This window comes from Myxocyprinus asiaticus, chromosome 36, assembly GCF_019703515.2.
Source record: "Myxocyprinus asiaticus isolate MX2 ecotype Aquarium Trade chromosome 36, UBuf_Myxa_2, whole genome shotgun sequence".
NCBI lineage: Eukaryota > Metazoa > Chordata > Actinopteri > Cypriniformes > Catostomidae > Myxocyprinus > Myxocyprinus asiaticus.
Genome location: NC_059379.1, coordinates 7,713,204 through 7,725,526, shown reverse-complemented (window position 1 = coordinate 7,725,526; position 12,323 = coordinate 7,713,204). Strand labels below are relative to the sequence as shown.

The following is a 12,323-nucleotide window of genomic DNA, read 5'->3' as shown; positions in this document are numbered from 1 at the left end:
TCAGCAGTTACAGAAATACTCAAACCAGCCCATCTGGCAGGATAGTTCCAAAGAGAGACCATTGGCACCGATTAATCAGTAAAACCGATATATCGGTCGACCTCTTCTGTCTCCCTTTGTTCGATCAAACATATAGTCCTGCCAGAAACTAGAGGTTTCATATCGCCACAGTGTTTTAACTTTTTGGGGGAATCAACCTTCAAATGACTTGCTTATAGTTGTATCTACATATTAAGCTGGGATAGCAGAATGTATTTTAACATCGGAAAATGTATACACATCATCTTAAACTTTACAGTCCTCTCTCTCTCTTTCTCTTTCTCTTTTTGCGATGGACAGGATTTGTCCTACATCTTGGCATTTAACAGTACCACAGTGCACTCCCTGCCCATGGCTGTCAATGTGCTCAGTAACGCCCTCCTGAAGGGCTTGAATGGCACAGGACGCATTAAAACATGGACCAAACCATTTGAGTATGTAAGTGCATTGCATTAATACACTGAAGTCACTACTGTACGTTCATATGGTTCCCTTGGTTATGGAAATATTTATTATGATAAATATTTTTCAAGTTCTGCTCTAAAATATGTAATCGGATATATATTGTTCTTGGTAGAGTAAAACTTGCTCACAAGCCATGATGATGTTCCATTTGTGAGCTAATCTTTCTTTGAATTGGTTCTATTTAGTGAATCGGTCAAACTAGTTTACAAATTGGTCTAAAAAAGATGAATTAGCGAATATGTCATAATGTGAATGATTTAAAAAAATCCTTATTCATTAATCACAAACCACCAAAAGTTTGCAAAAGTGTGGAAACCCTGTGTTTACTACAGTTGATGTTTCTTAAAAGTGTTTATTGTCACTGTTTGCATTTTAGCAAATCCCAGATAAGACATCCTACGCTCTGGTTTACATGGAGGCTGTACTTCTGGGGATGCTGGCTGCTGGGACGCCAGCATACTTTGCCATGGACCACACAAGAGACAGAGAGGTACTATATCAAGCAGCATACATCACATTTAGCTTTGCACTGCGAAAATCTGTGGGCAAATACTGTCATCCCAATGGGAATACGTGCGGTGGTGAATTTCGCAAGATGGACTTCCAGTGGAGAAGAATTTCCGCTCGTGGGGACAGGCGAATTCACCACGTTCACTAATAGGAAGTTGATTGGTTTGGTAGTGACCTATGTGTGGTTGGTGCTTCGCACACAGCTACACTGAATATTCACAATGGACAAGGGTGTCATTTTAGCAGCGAGTTTCTTTTTAACTTCACTTTCCCAGAGTATAAACTGTAGCATTAAAAATAATTTGCTTGGCAGTTATTTTTTGCTGGTTTCACACACGCTTAACATCCACCCACACCCTATTTGCCCGCAGTATTTTGCCATGCAAAGGTAAATGTGACCACACCTTTACAGTGATCAGAAACCCAATTGATTATTCTGACATTCGGTGTAAAGAATTCATGTGGCGATGGTGTGTCTAAGTGATTAAACCACCCTAATCATGAGGGTGCAGTACTGGATTTATCAAAAGCATTATTTCTATGTTGATGAATGTTCCGTAACTGCTTAATCTTCACTGTATTTGAATCAGCTGATGTGTCGCTCGACTCTAAGGATCTCTGGTCTGGTCCCATCTGCGTACTGGTGTGGTCAGGCAGCCATTGATGTCCCTTTCTATTATCTCATCTTAACCTGTATGACCAGCACCCTGTTCGCTTTCCACTCTACAAACCTGCTAACCTCCCATAACATCATGTCTGTGGTAAGAAAACACATCACACACTCTTTTACAAGCTGTGTGACTGATCCTGAGCCCACATGCAAGCACATTCAAGACACACACTATATGTAAGCATATTTAAGCATGAAGGTAGAGGCAGAGATGCCATAGCTCACAATCTTTTCTTTAATTTCAGGCTCTGTGTTTGATTGGCTTCTCTCCAGCCATGGTTCTCTTCACCTACTGTGTGTCCTTCATGTTCGTCAGAGTCCAGAGTAACCGAGACTTTTTCTCAGTGGTCTCCATGATGGTGAGTCCTTGAGAGACTTCCCCACAACCTTCCAATGGTCTTTTGAATCTTTTGGGGGAAAAAGGGTGTTTTCACAGTCGGTTGGTTTCAGGAATATGAAAGTGGTTTGCTTGATTGATTTATTTATTTATTTATTGTGTCCATAGGAGGATATCATATCTATGTTTTTCTATGTTTGTTTCTCCATAGCTTTGTGTGGTTTCTGCATCTATAGTCCAGTTGGCTCTTGTGAATGAAAACGCTGGTCTGGCTCGTGTCCTACACAATACACTGTGTTTTTTCAGTCCGTTCTACCCTCTTATGGGCTGCCTTAATTGCATTACCACGGTAACACTACTACTTGCAGGAATCTATCTATTCAGTGTTTACAAGCATAGAGTAGATTAAATGCACTCAGTTCTGGATAATATGTTGTGGAAGCTGGTTTGCCGCAATGTGTCCTTCTGTTTTTAGGCTACCTTCCATCATTCTACTCATGAGGAGGAGTTCCTGTGGACGAATCTCTTCATCTCTGTTGTGGCTGTGAGTTAAATATCACTTTATCAGCTCAAAGTCTGTTAGAATGTGTTTGTTTACACTGAATGTTTGTGTTGTCTCTGTAGCCATATATCCAGTGTATCCTGCTGCTCTTCATACTGAGATGGTTGGAGATCAGATATGGAGGGCAGACAATGAAAAATGACCAGCTCTGCAGGTCTGACTCTACAGACACTTCATACTTGTTTGTTTTTTCAAAAATATTTTTTTTAAATGAATATATCAGCATGTGCACATGGTGCACTATATATAGAATAGGGAGCAGGTTCAGACTGTTCTGAAGGAAACTTAACCAGTTAAAAGCTTAATGCAGGTTGATTAAAATCTTTGATTGGTCAATGACACGTGGCAGCCGAAGAAAGATAAAACATTTTCTTGAACGCGCTTGACAGTGGCTCCGCCTCTGTTCTGCCACCTCCACCATTGAAAATGAGTAGGCAATTTGCAGGTACAACGTACAGTGTATATCCACCTTTATCAGCTACTAATTGATAGTTTTAAGTCTGTGATCCTGCTTGATCTAAACAAGGGCCTTATCTGTCTGCACATGACATATTTCATTTGTAATTATTGGCACAATAAATGTTAACATTACATGATATGCAAATCTATAGCGCTTATTCAAGAGTTTACATACCATCTGGGTGTGTGCATATGTGTGTTTGTATCAAGTCAGTATGTTGCGTTGTGTTATCCTTTATTCATTTCAGATCTATAATGCATGTAACATTAGTATTATTTTTGTTTTATTATATATGCAGCCAAACATAAGCCAAACCTCCTTGGTCCTAAATGCATCTGTGACTAGTGCTCAAGTTTAGTGCATGTCTATGCTGTCTAAATTTAAGAACGGGTCTTTTTTTCTAAAATAATCAAATCGGATTGAATCGTGACCAAATTTCAGATTTTACGATGCATCTTAATTGTTAGGTAAAGAATTATAATTGCATAGAATTGTTGTCAGTGCAAATATTAACACTAAATGTGCACTTTTATGTATTCTGATGTAATGAAAACATGAGAATATGTTACCAAGAATAGTATTAAATGTTTTGAAATTTGGGGACAAATTTTTGCATTCCAACTAATTATTCCTCAAAAATAATAAAATAATTAAGTGAAATCTGAATCAGAACCAGAATCGTTAAATTCTTGTGATTCCCATCCCTATTGATGTATAAAAATGGCTTTTTTCAAGATGTCATTACTTATTTAGAACTTCTTTTTTTTTTTTACTTGAAATTGCACACAATACTGTCTGAAGGAATTTCATGGCATATAAAGTACAACATTATCATAGCCACCAATGTGTTCTTAAGGATTTCCTCCAATGCAAAGAGCAAAGTCCAGCGGAACCCAGAGGAGAACTTGAGCGACAATGAGGATGTTCAGGTGGAGAAAGCTCGAGTGAAGGAGGCATTGACCTGTCAGTGCTGTGAGGAAGTATGTCCCCTATTTTATCTTTACATCTTTCTCTCTCGCTGCCTCTCTCAAGTCACTTTGTGTTGCTCCATATTTAATATTTTATTGGACAACAAACATATTTATTTATTTATTTTAACAGAAACCCGTGGTGGTGGTAAGTGACCTGAGGAAACAGTACAAAGGCAAGAGAGAAGGTTTCGCACTTGGCAAGAGAAGAAAAGTGGCCACTAAGAACATCTCCTTCTGTGTTCGCAAAGGTAGAGTCTCTGATTAGATGCAAGTAATTATATTAGAGAGAGCAAGACACATGTTAATGAAAAATGTACCTTTTCTCAGGTGAGGTTTTGGGTCTGCTGGGACCAAATGGAGCTGGAAAGAGCACCATCATGCACATGCTGTCAGGAGACACAGAACCCACTGCTGGACAGGTTTGTACTCAGTTTCCTTCTGCTTATTCATAGACCCAGATACAATCTGCAAAATCTTCTGCACTGATTTTACGGTGAACATCTGCAGAATTCTCCAGCATGAATTGAAAATTGAAAATGTGTTAAATGGAGCTGTGAGTACTACACTCTTATTGGAAGTTGAAAACATTAGCAAATAAGTCAAAATATTCAATAAACTATCACACAGGGGATGTGTATCTGATATTCCAATTTTGTGGAAATCACCCATAAAAGTTTGGGCCTGGTTGTTGTCTATATATATATATATATATGGGACTTCTTTAGTGTCATCTGACTGTACAACAAAGTTTTTGTTGATTTTCAACAACAAAGTTGATTTTATATTTTCAGATCCTGATGGGAGATTACGGCACAGACTTCCAGCCAGTGGAAAACCCCTTGGAGCACGTAGGGTACTGTCCTCAGGTGAACCCTCTGTGGCCTAGAATCACTTTACAGGAGCACCTTGAGATCTATGCTGCCATCAAGGGGTTAAATCAATGTGATATCCCAAACATCATTAAGCGGTAAATCTCTTTCCTAAAGCTGTGATTCTTTTTCTTATTGTGGCATTTTCCATGAATAGGGTGTAAATTGGTATGCCATACTTTTAAAAGAAATAAAGACACAAATCCAATGTTCTTTGGAGTGAAATCCATTACACAAATCAGGGTTTCAAACTACACTCACGAGCACTTTATTAGGAACACTATGGTCCTAATAATGTGCCTGACGTTGTCTTTTGCTGTTGTAGCCCATCCGCCTCAAGGTTCGACTTGTTGCACATTTGGAGATGCTATTCTGCTCACTACAATTGTACAATTGTACTGGTTGTTTTTTCGCACCATTCTGAGTAAACTCTAGAGACTGTTGTGCGTGAAAACCACAGGAGATCAGCAGTTACCTAAATACTCAAACCAGCCTGTCTGGCACAAAAAATCATGCTATGGTCAAAATCACTGAGATCACATTTTTTCCCCATTCTGATGGTTGATGTGAATATTAATTAAAGTTCCTGACCCATATTCTGCATTGCACTGCTGCCACACGATTGGCTGATTAATCAGCCAATATACAGTACTGTGCAAAAGTCTTGCACATAAGATGTTTCACAAAAACATTTGTCTTAAGATGGTTATTTATATCTGCTACTTTAGTGTGTCATCAGGAAATATACATTTTATACTCCCAAACATTACTTTTGCAAATAGAATAGAAGAACAGGGAGCCTTGCAACAGATGGCATGGCCCTCACAGAGCCCTCCACTGAACATCGGGTCAGTCTGAGATTACATAAAGAGACAGAAGTAATTGAGACAGCCTAAATAAATAAAAGAACTGTGGAGAATTCTCCAAGAAGCTTGGAACATCCTATCTGCCAACAACCAAGAAAAACTGTGTCCAGGTGCAAGTAGGAGAATTGGTGCTGTTTTGAAGGCAAAAGTGTTCACACCCAATATTGATTTAGCTCTTTTTTTTTCTGTTTACTGGACTTTGTATGATGTTAATTGATAAATGAAAACTATTTATGTCATTTATTTTATTTTTTTTTAAGAAATCCTCAATTTGAAAGTTTTTCACAAGTGCCTAAAACGTTTGCACAGCACTGTACAGGTGTTCCTAATAAAGTGCTTGAGTGTATATGCAGATTTTTTTTTTTTTTTTTTTTCACAATATTTAACCACTTGTCAATATTTGATAACCACAGCAATTTTAATGTTGTCTTTGCTTATTCCAATTCTTGTCCTTTCAGGGTTGTGAGTGCTCTGGAACTGAAGGATCATCTTTATAAACAGGCAAAAAACCTGTCTGCAGGGCTAAAGAGGAAGGTTTGTCAAAAATGATAGTTTGATCAAATATTGATTAAAACAAACAGACTCTGTGCTTAAATGTGCGGTCACATTTACCTTTCCACAGCGAAATTCCGCAGGGAAAGAAGGCGTGGGTAGACCTTGAGCGCGTGTGAAACCGGCAAAAAAACTAATTGCCAAGCAGTCTCTTTATAATGCTGCTCTTTTTACTCTGTGAACGTGAAGTTAAAAATAAACTTGCCGCTAAAACGATATTCTTCTCAGTTGTGAACATTCAGTGTAGCTGTGTACGAAGCACCGCCCACATAGAGGTCACTGCCAAACCAGGTAACTTCCTGTTGGTCAGTGCAGCAAATTTGCTTATCAAAGTTCACCAAATTGAACTCCTCACTAAATCCGCAAGGGGACAGTCTTCACCACTGGAAGTCCATTGCGCGAAATACACAATTGCACCGATTCCCATTGAGATGACTATTATCATCTGCTTAATTTCGTAGCGTGAAGGTAAATGTGACTGCACATTTACGCTAATTTGTTTTTGTTTGTTTTTTTCATTTTTTTGTTTTTTTCATTCTAGTTGTGCTTTGCACTAAGCATGCTGGGAAATCCTCAGATAGTATTATTGGATGAGCCTTCTGCAGGGATGGATCCCAAATCGAAGCATCGCATGTGGTAAAATTTACTGCACTACTGCCCAGTAAAGCTCATAGCTTCTATTCACCATTTTTGTCTTAGTATTTCTATTGAATGGATATTTAACTGCATGCCATGGCAGGTATATTTTCACTACTTTATAATCTTATGGAGTAGATATAACAAAGGAGGCTTTAAATAATTTGTCCGTTCTGACAGGAGGGCAATCCGTGCTGCCTTTAAGAACAAACAGCGAGGGGCCCTTTTAACCACCCACTACATGGAGGAGGCAGAGGCTGTGTGCGACCGTGTGGCCATCATGGTTTCTGGTCAGCTACGGTGAGAAACTGAGGGTTTGGGATCAGATCAAAGCCTCAAAAGTTAAATATAACAATTGGCTTGTTCCTTGCTTGAAACTGGAGCATACGGGTTAAGTAGAAAAGAGGATGTAAAATGTTTGATATATCCCCTCCATCAGGTGTATTGGTTCAATTCAGCACCTGAAGGGAAAGTTTGGGAGAGGCTACAGCCTAGAAATTAATCTCCGGGAGGAGCTCATGGGTCTCCAGCAGGTGGCGCTATTGCACAAAGAGATTATAAAGATATTTCCCCACGCTGCTCGTCAGGACAGGTATGTGTTTGAATTGGTTTATGCAACTAATGTGACATTTAGGAGAAAGAAAAATATGAGAAGTGTCAAACTGGATCACAGTAAAACACTTAAAGGTTGAATGCCTGACATAAAAGCACGATGTAAAAAAAAACGGAAGTTAAAGAGAGATTTTATCAAATGTACTGGATCTTTGCAGTTTTGCAACCCTGATGGTGTATAAAATCCCAATGGAGGACGTGAAGTCACTAGCCAAGTCCTTTGCCCAGCTAGAGAGTGGTAAGAAATGGTGTTTTTTCATAAATGGTGTATTGTAAAAACTCTCTGGCAGTATTAGTCATCACTATACATATTTGTTCATTTAATTCTCCTTCACAGCTAAACAAAACTTTAATTTTGAAGAGTACAACTTCTCCCAGTCAACTCTTGAACAGGTATGTGAGCAGTAATGTGCCAATAGAACAAGGCAAAATATACTTGCTCTGAAGACATTTACATTCTCTGATACAAGTTTTAATATCTAATGCAGTTTTCCTTTTTTGAGTGAATTGATCTTGTTTTAAGTATGTTCTAATGTTCTTTTAAGTAAAAAATACTAATTTATATTAGATAAATACTTGACACATCTCAACACTGCAAAAGAAACCTGTCTGTCTAGCTGTCTATCTTGCCTGATCGTGGGTAATTCAATTAAACGTGTTTTTTGCATTATGCAGGTTTTCATGGAGTTCGCAAAAGAGCAGGAGAATGAAGAGGATGAGGTGGGATCTCTCAGCACTACTTTCCAATGGCAGAGACTGAGACAGGACAGCTCTGTAACCATCAATCATGCTGACAGCATAGTACACCAGCTATGAGCTAATGCTGGCAGCCTTTCTTGAAACGCCTCTCTTCTCTCTCTTTCTGTCTCTCCGCTTGTGCCATCCTTTGCCTTAAGAGTCTTTAACTAATGGGACTTCCACAGGATACTCAACTGTGGAGACTCCAGTGGCCACCAGTACACATACATGTGTTGGCCATGATAACCAAGTTGGCTCTGGTACTGGCACTTGCTAAGATGGGGTCTGACATGTGATTCGCGTGTCAGCTGCAATGATCAAGCTAGACTTGACCTTTTTATTATGAAGAGAATTTTATTTTTTAATTATTACGCTCTGCCAGTGAGAACGAATTTGAACTTGTAACTTTAAATCATACACCTCCCTAAGAGGTTTACCTAATGTTACAGTATGTATCAAGCTCACTGTCCTGTTGTTTCCTAACTCCATTTACACATGTAAATCACTGGGAAATTAATTGCATGGAGCGGGTTCCACATTATTCAAATGGTACCAAAGTCTCACTCACGTTGATGCCAAAAAGGTGCTTTTGGTGTCTGTAGCATGGAATATAAACTTGCGTCTATGTGTGTTCGGCTATAACGTTATATATACATACTGATTTGTATTTCTGACATGTGACAGACGTTTTCAGACAGGAGAATCTCAGTACAGCTGTCTACCACAGCACTGATGCCGAGATTTACCAGCATGAATGGGGCGACTCTTCTTCTAACCCTTTTTTGGGCAGAGTGGGCCCTGCAAGTGCATGAAACCTTTTGTCTCTGCTGCACCCAGGAGATCTCCAAGACTCCTTTCTTAAACACCAGCACATTTTTCAGGCTTTCACACAGAGCTCTCCAAAGAAAAACAGGTCAAAGTGCTCACATTAAGCAAGCGAGTGGGATTCAAATCAAGACTATAGGATGATATCGTTCTGTTTGCATTTCTGTCTCCTTATCGTCCTACTTTTTTCATCCCTTCATCAGGTGGCCTTCCTTTAGGAGAAGTTTAAATGTTTAAAATCAGTAGCTAAGAATGTAGCTCCCACAATCTGCTCCAAACCATGTAGCACTCCAACTTAGTCACATACTGCTGAGCAAGGTCTTTTATTTATTTTGTTTTAAATGAGAGTAACAAGTGAGGCAGATACTGTAGAGCTTTTGGAACCTTGAGCCTTGAATGTACAGTGGTATTTTTTTGGTGAAGTTTTACAGTGAAGTGTTAGATTGTGTTCAGTGTGGTTTTTAAAATATCTAGTTGAGCACAGTGTTTTCAGTCTGTCATTTTGCATTATATACGTCTTTGATCGTTGCGCCGTGGTTTCTGCATAAAATGAGCATTGCATCTTAATGTGATTTTCAAGTACTTCAGCTTTTAAAAAAGAGACACCTGCATTTTACATTCGTTGCGCTGTGTCTAGCCTTTTTTAATGCAAGAATTCGTTTGATCTGAATGGCCCCCAAGAGCTTTGTTTTAAGGAGATTTTGTGCACCTTGTACACCTGTACAAATGTTGGACTCGTTTTGGTTGGTTGGTTCTAGCTCAGTTTGGCACTATGGGCACAGCAGAATAAACTTCCAACATTATATATGCATCTCAAATGTATTTAAATATTTTGTTAAATGTAAAATAATGTAAGCATCACTTCTTTTTGTTGGTCAATTAAAAAAAATAAATATATATATATATATATATATATATATATGTGTATATGTATATATATATATGCATGCACACACATACACACTACCGGTCAAAACGTTTGAAAACACTTGACTGAAATGTTTCTCATGATCTTAAAAATCTTTTGATCTGAAGGCGTATGCTTAAATGTTTGAAATGAGTTTTGTAGACAAAAATATAATTGTGCCACCATATTAATTTATTTCATTATAAATCTAAAATTTAATTTAAAAAAAATTGATGACTTGGACCAAATAATAAAGCAGCCAATAAGTGCCCAACATAGATGGGAACTCCTTCAATACTGTTTAAAAAGCATCTCAGGGTGATACCTCAAGAAGTTGGTTGAGAAAATGTCAAGAGTACACGTCTGCAAATTCTAGGCAAAGCGTGACTACTTTGAAGATGCTAAAATATAAAACAGTTTTGATTTATTTTGGATTTTGTTTAGTCACAGCATAATTCCCATAGTTCCATTTATGTTATTCCATAGTTTTGATGACTTTACTATTATTCTAAAATATGAAAAAAAAAAAAATTAAAATAAAGAATGAGTGTTTCAAAACTTTTGACTGGTAATGTATATTTACTGTATATATGAAGGTGTGAAATTAAATACTTCTCAATATCTCTGCAGTCTGAGTGAGTGACCTTGGTGTCTTTTGATATATTTCCATTATGGCATCTTACAAACATCTAAACTATTATACATGGACAGTGTTAAGTCTTTCAAAGCAAACCCAGTTATTCTTTACTAGTGAGAGTGAACTTATTGTCTAAGTTCTCTGGAGTTCTGTTTAAGTATTGCAGTAGATGAAAACAAAGTTTATTCTATTGATGTCCAGCATCTTTTCAACTTGAAGTGTTTACATAGTAGGGGCGTTTTCTGACAAGTGCTATTTTTATTTTTTTCCTGGACAACATTGGATTATTTTTTATTTTTTTTGCATAATGTTTATGCAGAACCATACATTGGTATTATGAACTCCGTCCCAGGTGCTGGTTCCAATTGGTAGAACTTGTTGAAACAAAAGCTGGGTGTTTCATGATGAAACTGTGGATTATGCATGGCATTGTGGCCTGCCTTTTAGTTGCAGCTAATCTGTTGTACATCGTTTTAATTTATCGGATTCCACTTTTTTTTGCAAGTGTAAACCTAGCTGAACGTGAAAGGGTGTATATAATGGCATGTCTAGATCATTCCTCAAAAATTGTAACCTATGCCAAGATGGCACGTTGTGTGGAATAGTTTTATGGTTTTGTGACTCCAAAAATATTAGTATTAAAAAAGTACTTTATTTATTTTTTTAATGCTCTGAGTTTGATTTATAGTTAATATAGTTCTTGTTGGTCTATCCTCAGAAATAGGCACTAAATATTTCAACTTTATTCTGTTGCATTAAAAGGAAGCTACTGCTAAGTTTTTAAAGCAACAAAAATATGTCCTTATGATTTTTGGAAATGGATTTTGTGGAACAATTATGTCTGTTCTGGGCAAGCACAGGGGATAGTAAATTTTATATTTGATTTTTATATATATATATATATATATATATATATATATATATATATATATATATATATATATATATATTAGCCTGTCATGTTTGTAATGTACAACAGTTCTTTAATATTTAACACTGACCAGTTAAGTCTTTGAGTTGGGCTCGGGACGGGTGGTTGTATTGAACACTATTTAACCAAGACCTTTATTTCCTCAAGTGCAATATATTTGTATGTGTGAGTAATTAATGCATTATGTAAACGGTGTCATTGCAAACTGCAATATTAATGTTGTCTCTTTTGTGAACTCGGATGTGACTTGAAGCACAATGTAGCCACAAATATGTAATCTTTTAGAATGCTTTGCACTCTCTTCCCCTAGTGCCCATTTCCTGCCATTTGTATGCAAAAATTTGATGGACAATAAAATGTATTCAGGATGTTGTTAACTTTTGGACCAGTGGACGTGAATGATAAATTACGCATATTTAACTTCTTTTTTCCTAGTCATCTCAGTGCATATTACATACTTTATATTGGCTGTTATATTTCAGCTTTTGTTCCACTAAGCATTTCACTCTTTTTAACTTTACAACTGCTGATTCTGTTTTTAATTTTATAATTGTATCTGTATATATTCCACCCATTTACCTGCCAGTAAAAAGTTTGGACACCTCATATACAGTCCCCAGACAATAAGAACAGTAATCAAAACTATAAAATAACACAAATGGAAGTATTGGAGTTAGGCAGTGATCAAAATAATGTTTAAAACAAATCATGGCATTTAGCTGTTTCAAAGCAGCCA

At 37.3% G+C, this 12,323-nt stretch overlaps 1 protein-coding gene across 2 annotated transcripts in view; it reads left to right on the top strand.

Moving 5' to 3' along the window:
- The window catches only part of LOC127427312 (cholesterol transporter ABCA5-like), a 35,420-nt gene extending 23,456 nt beyond the window's left edge, over positions 1-11,964 (top strand). For both annotated transcript variants that reach the window (XM_051674842.1, XM_051674841.1), the window contains exons 22-39: positions 340-477; positions 881-994; positions 1,605-1,775; positions 1,930-2,043; positions 2,233-2,370; positions 2,497-2,565; positions 2,646-2,737; positions 3,900-4,023; positions 4,145-4,262; positions 4,342-4,433; positions 4,806-4,981; positions 6,208-6,283; positions 6,843-6,937; positions 7,118-7,237; positions 7,377-7,529; positions 7,708-7,787; positions 7,887-7,942; positions 8,225-11,964. In XM_051674842.1, the coding sequence (XP_051530802.1) occupies positions 340-477; positions 881-994; positions 1,605-1,775; positions 1,930-2,043; positions 2,233-2,370; positions 2,497-2,565; positions 2,646-2,737; positions 3,900-4,023; positions 4,145-4,262; positions 4,342-4,433; positions 4,806-4,981; positions 6,208-6,283; positions 6,843-6,937; positions 7,118-7,237; positions 7,377-7,529; positions 7,708-7,787; positions 7,887-7,942; positions 8,225-8,365 (2,067 nt within the window). In that variant the 3' untranslated portion in view covers positions 8,366-11,964. The remainder of the gene's footprint in view (positions 1-339; positions 478-880; positions 995-1,604; positions 1,776-1,929; positions 2,044-2,232; positions 2,371-2,496; positions 2,566-2,645; positions 2,738-3,899; positions 4,024-4,144; positions 4,263-4,341; positions 4,434-4,805; positions 4,982-6,207; positions 6,284-6,842; positions 6,938-7,117; positions 7,238-7,376; positions 7,530-7,707; positions 7,788-7,886; positions 7,943-8,224) is intronic.
- Positions 11,965-12,323: the final 359 nt, after the last annotated feature.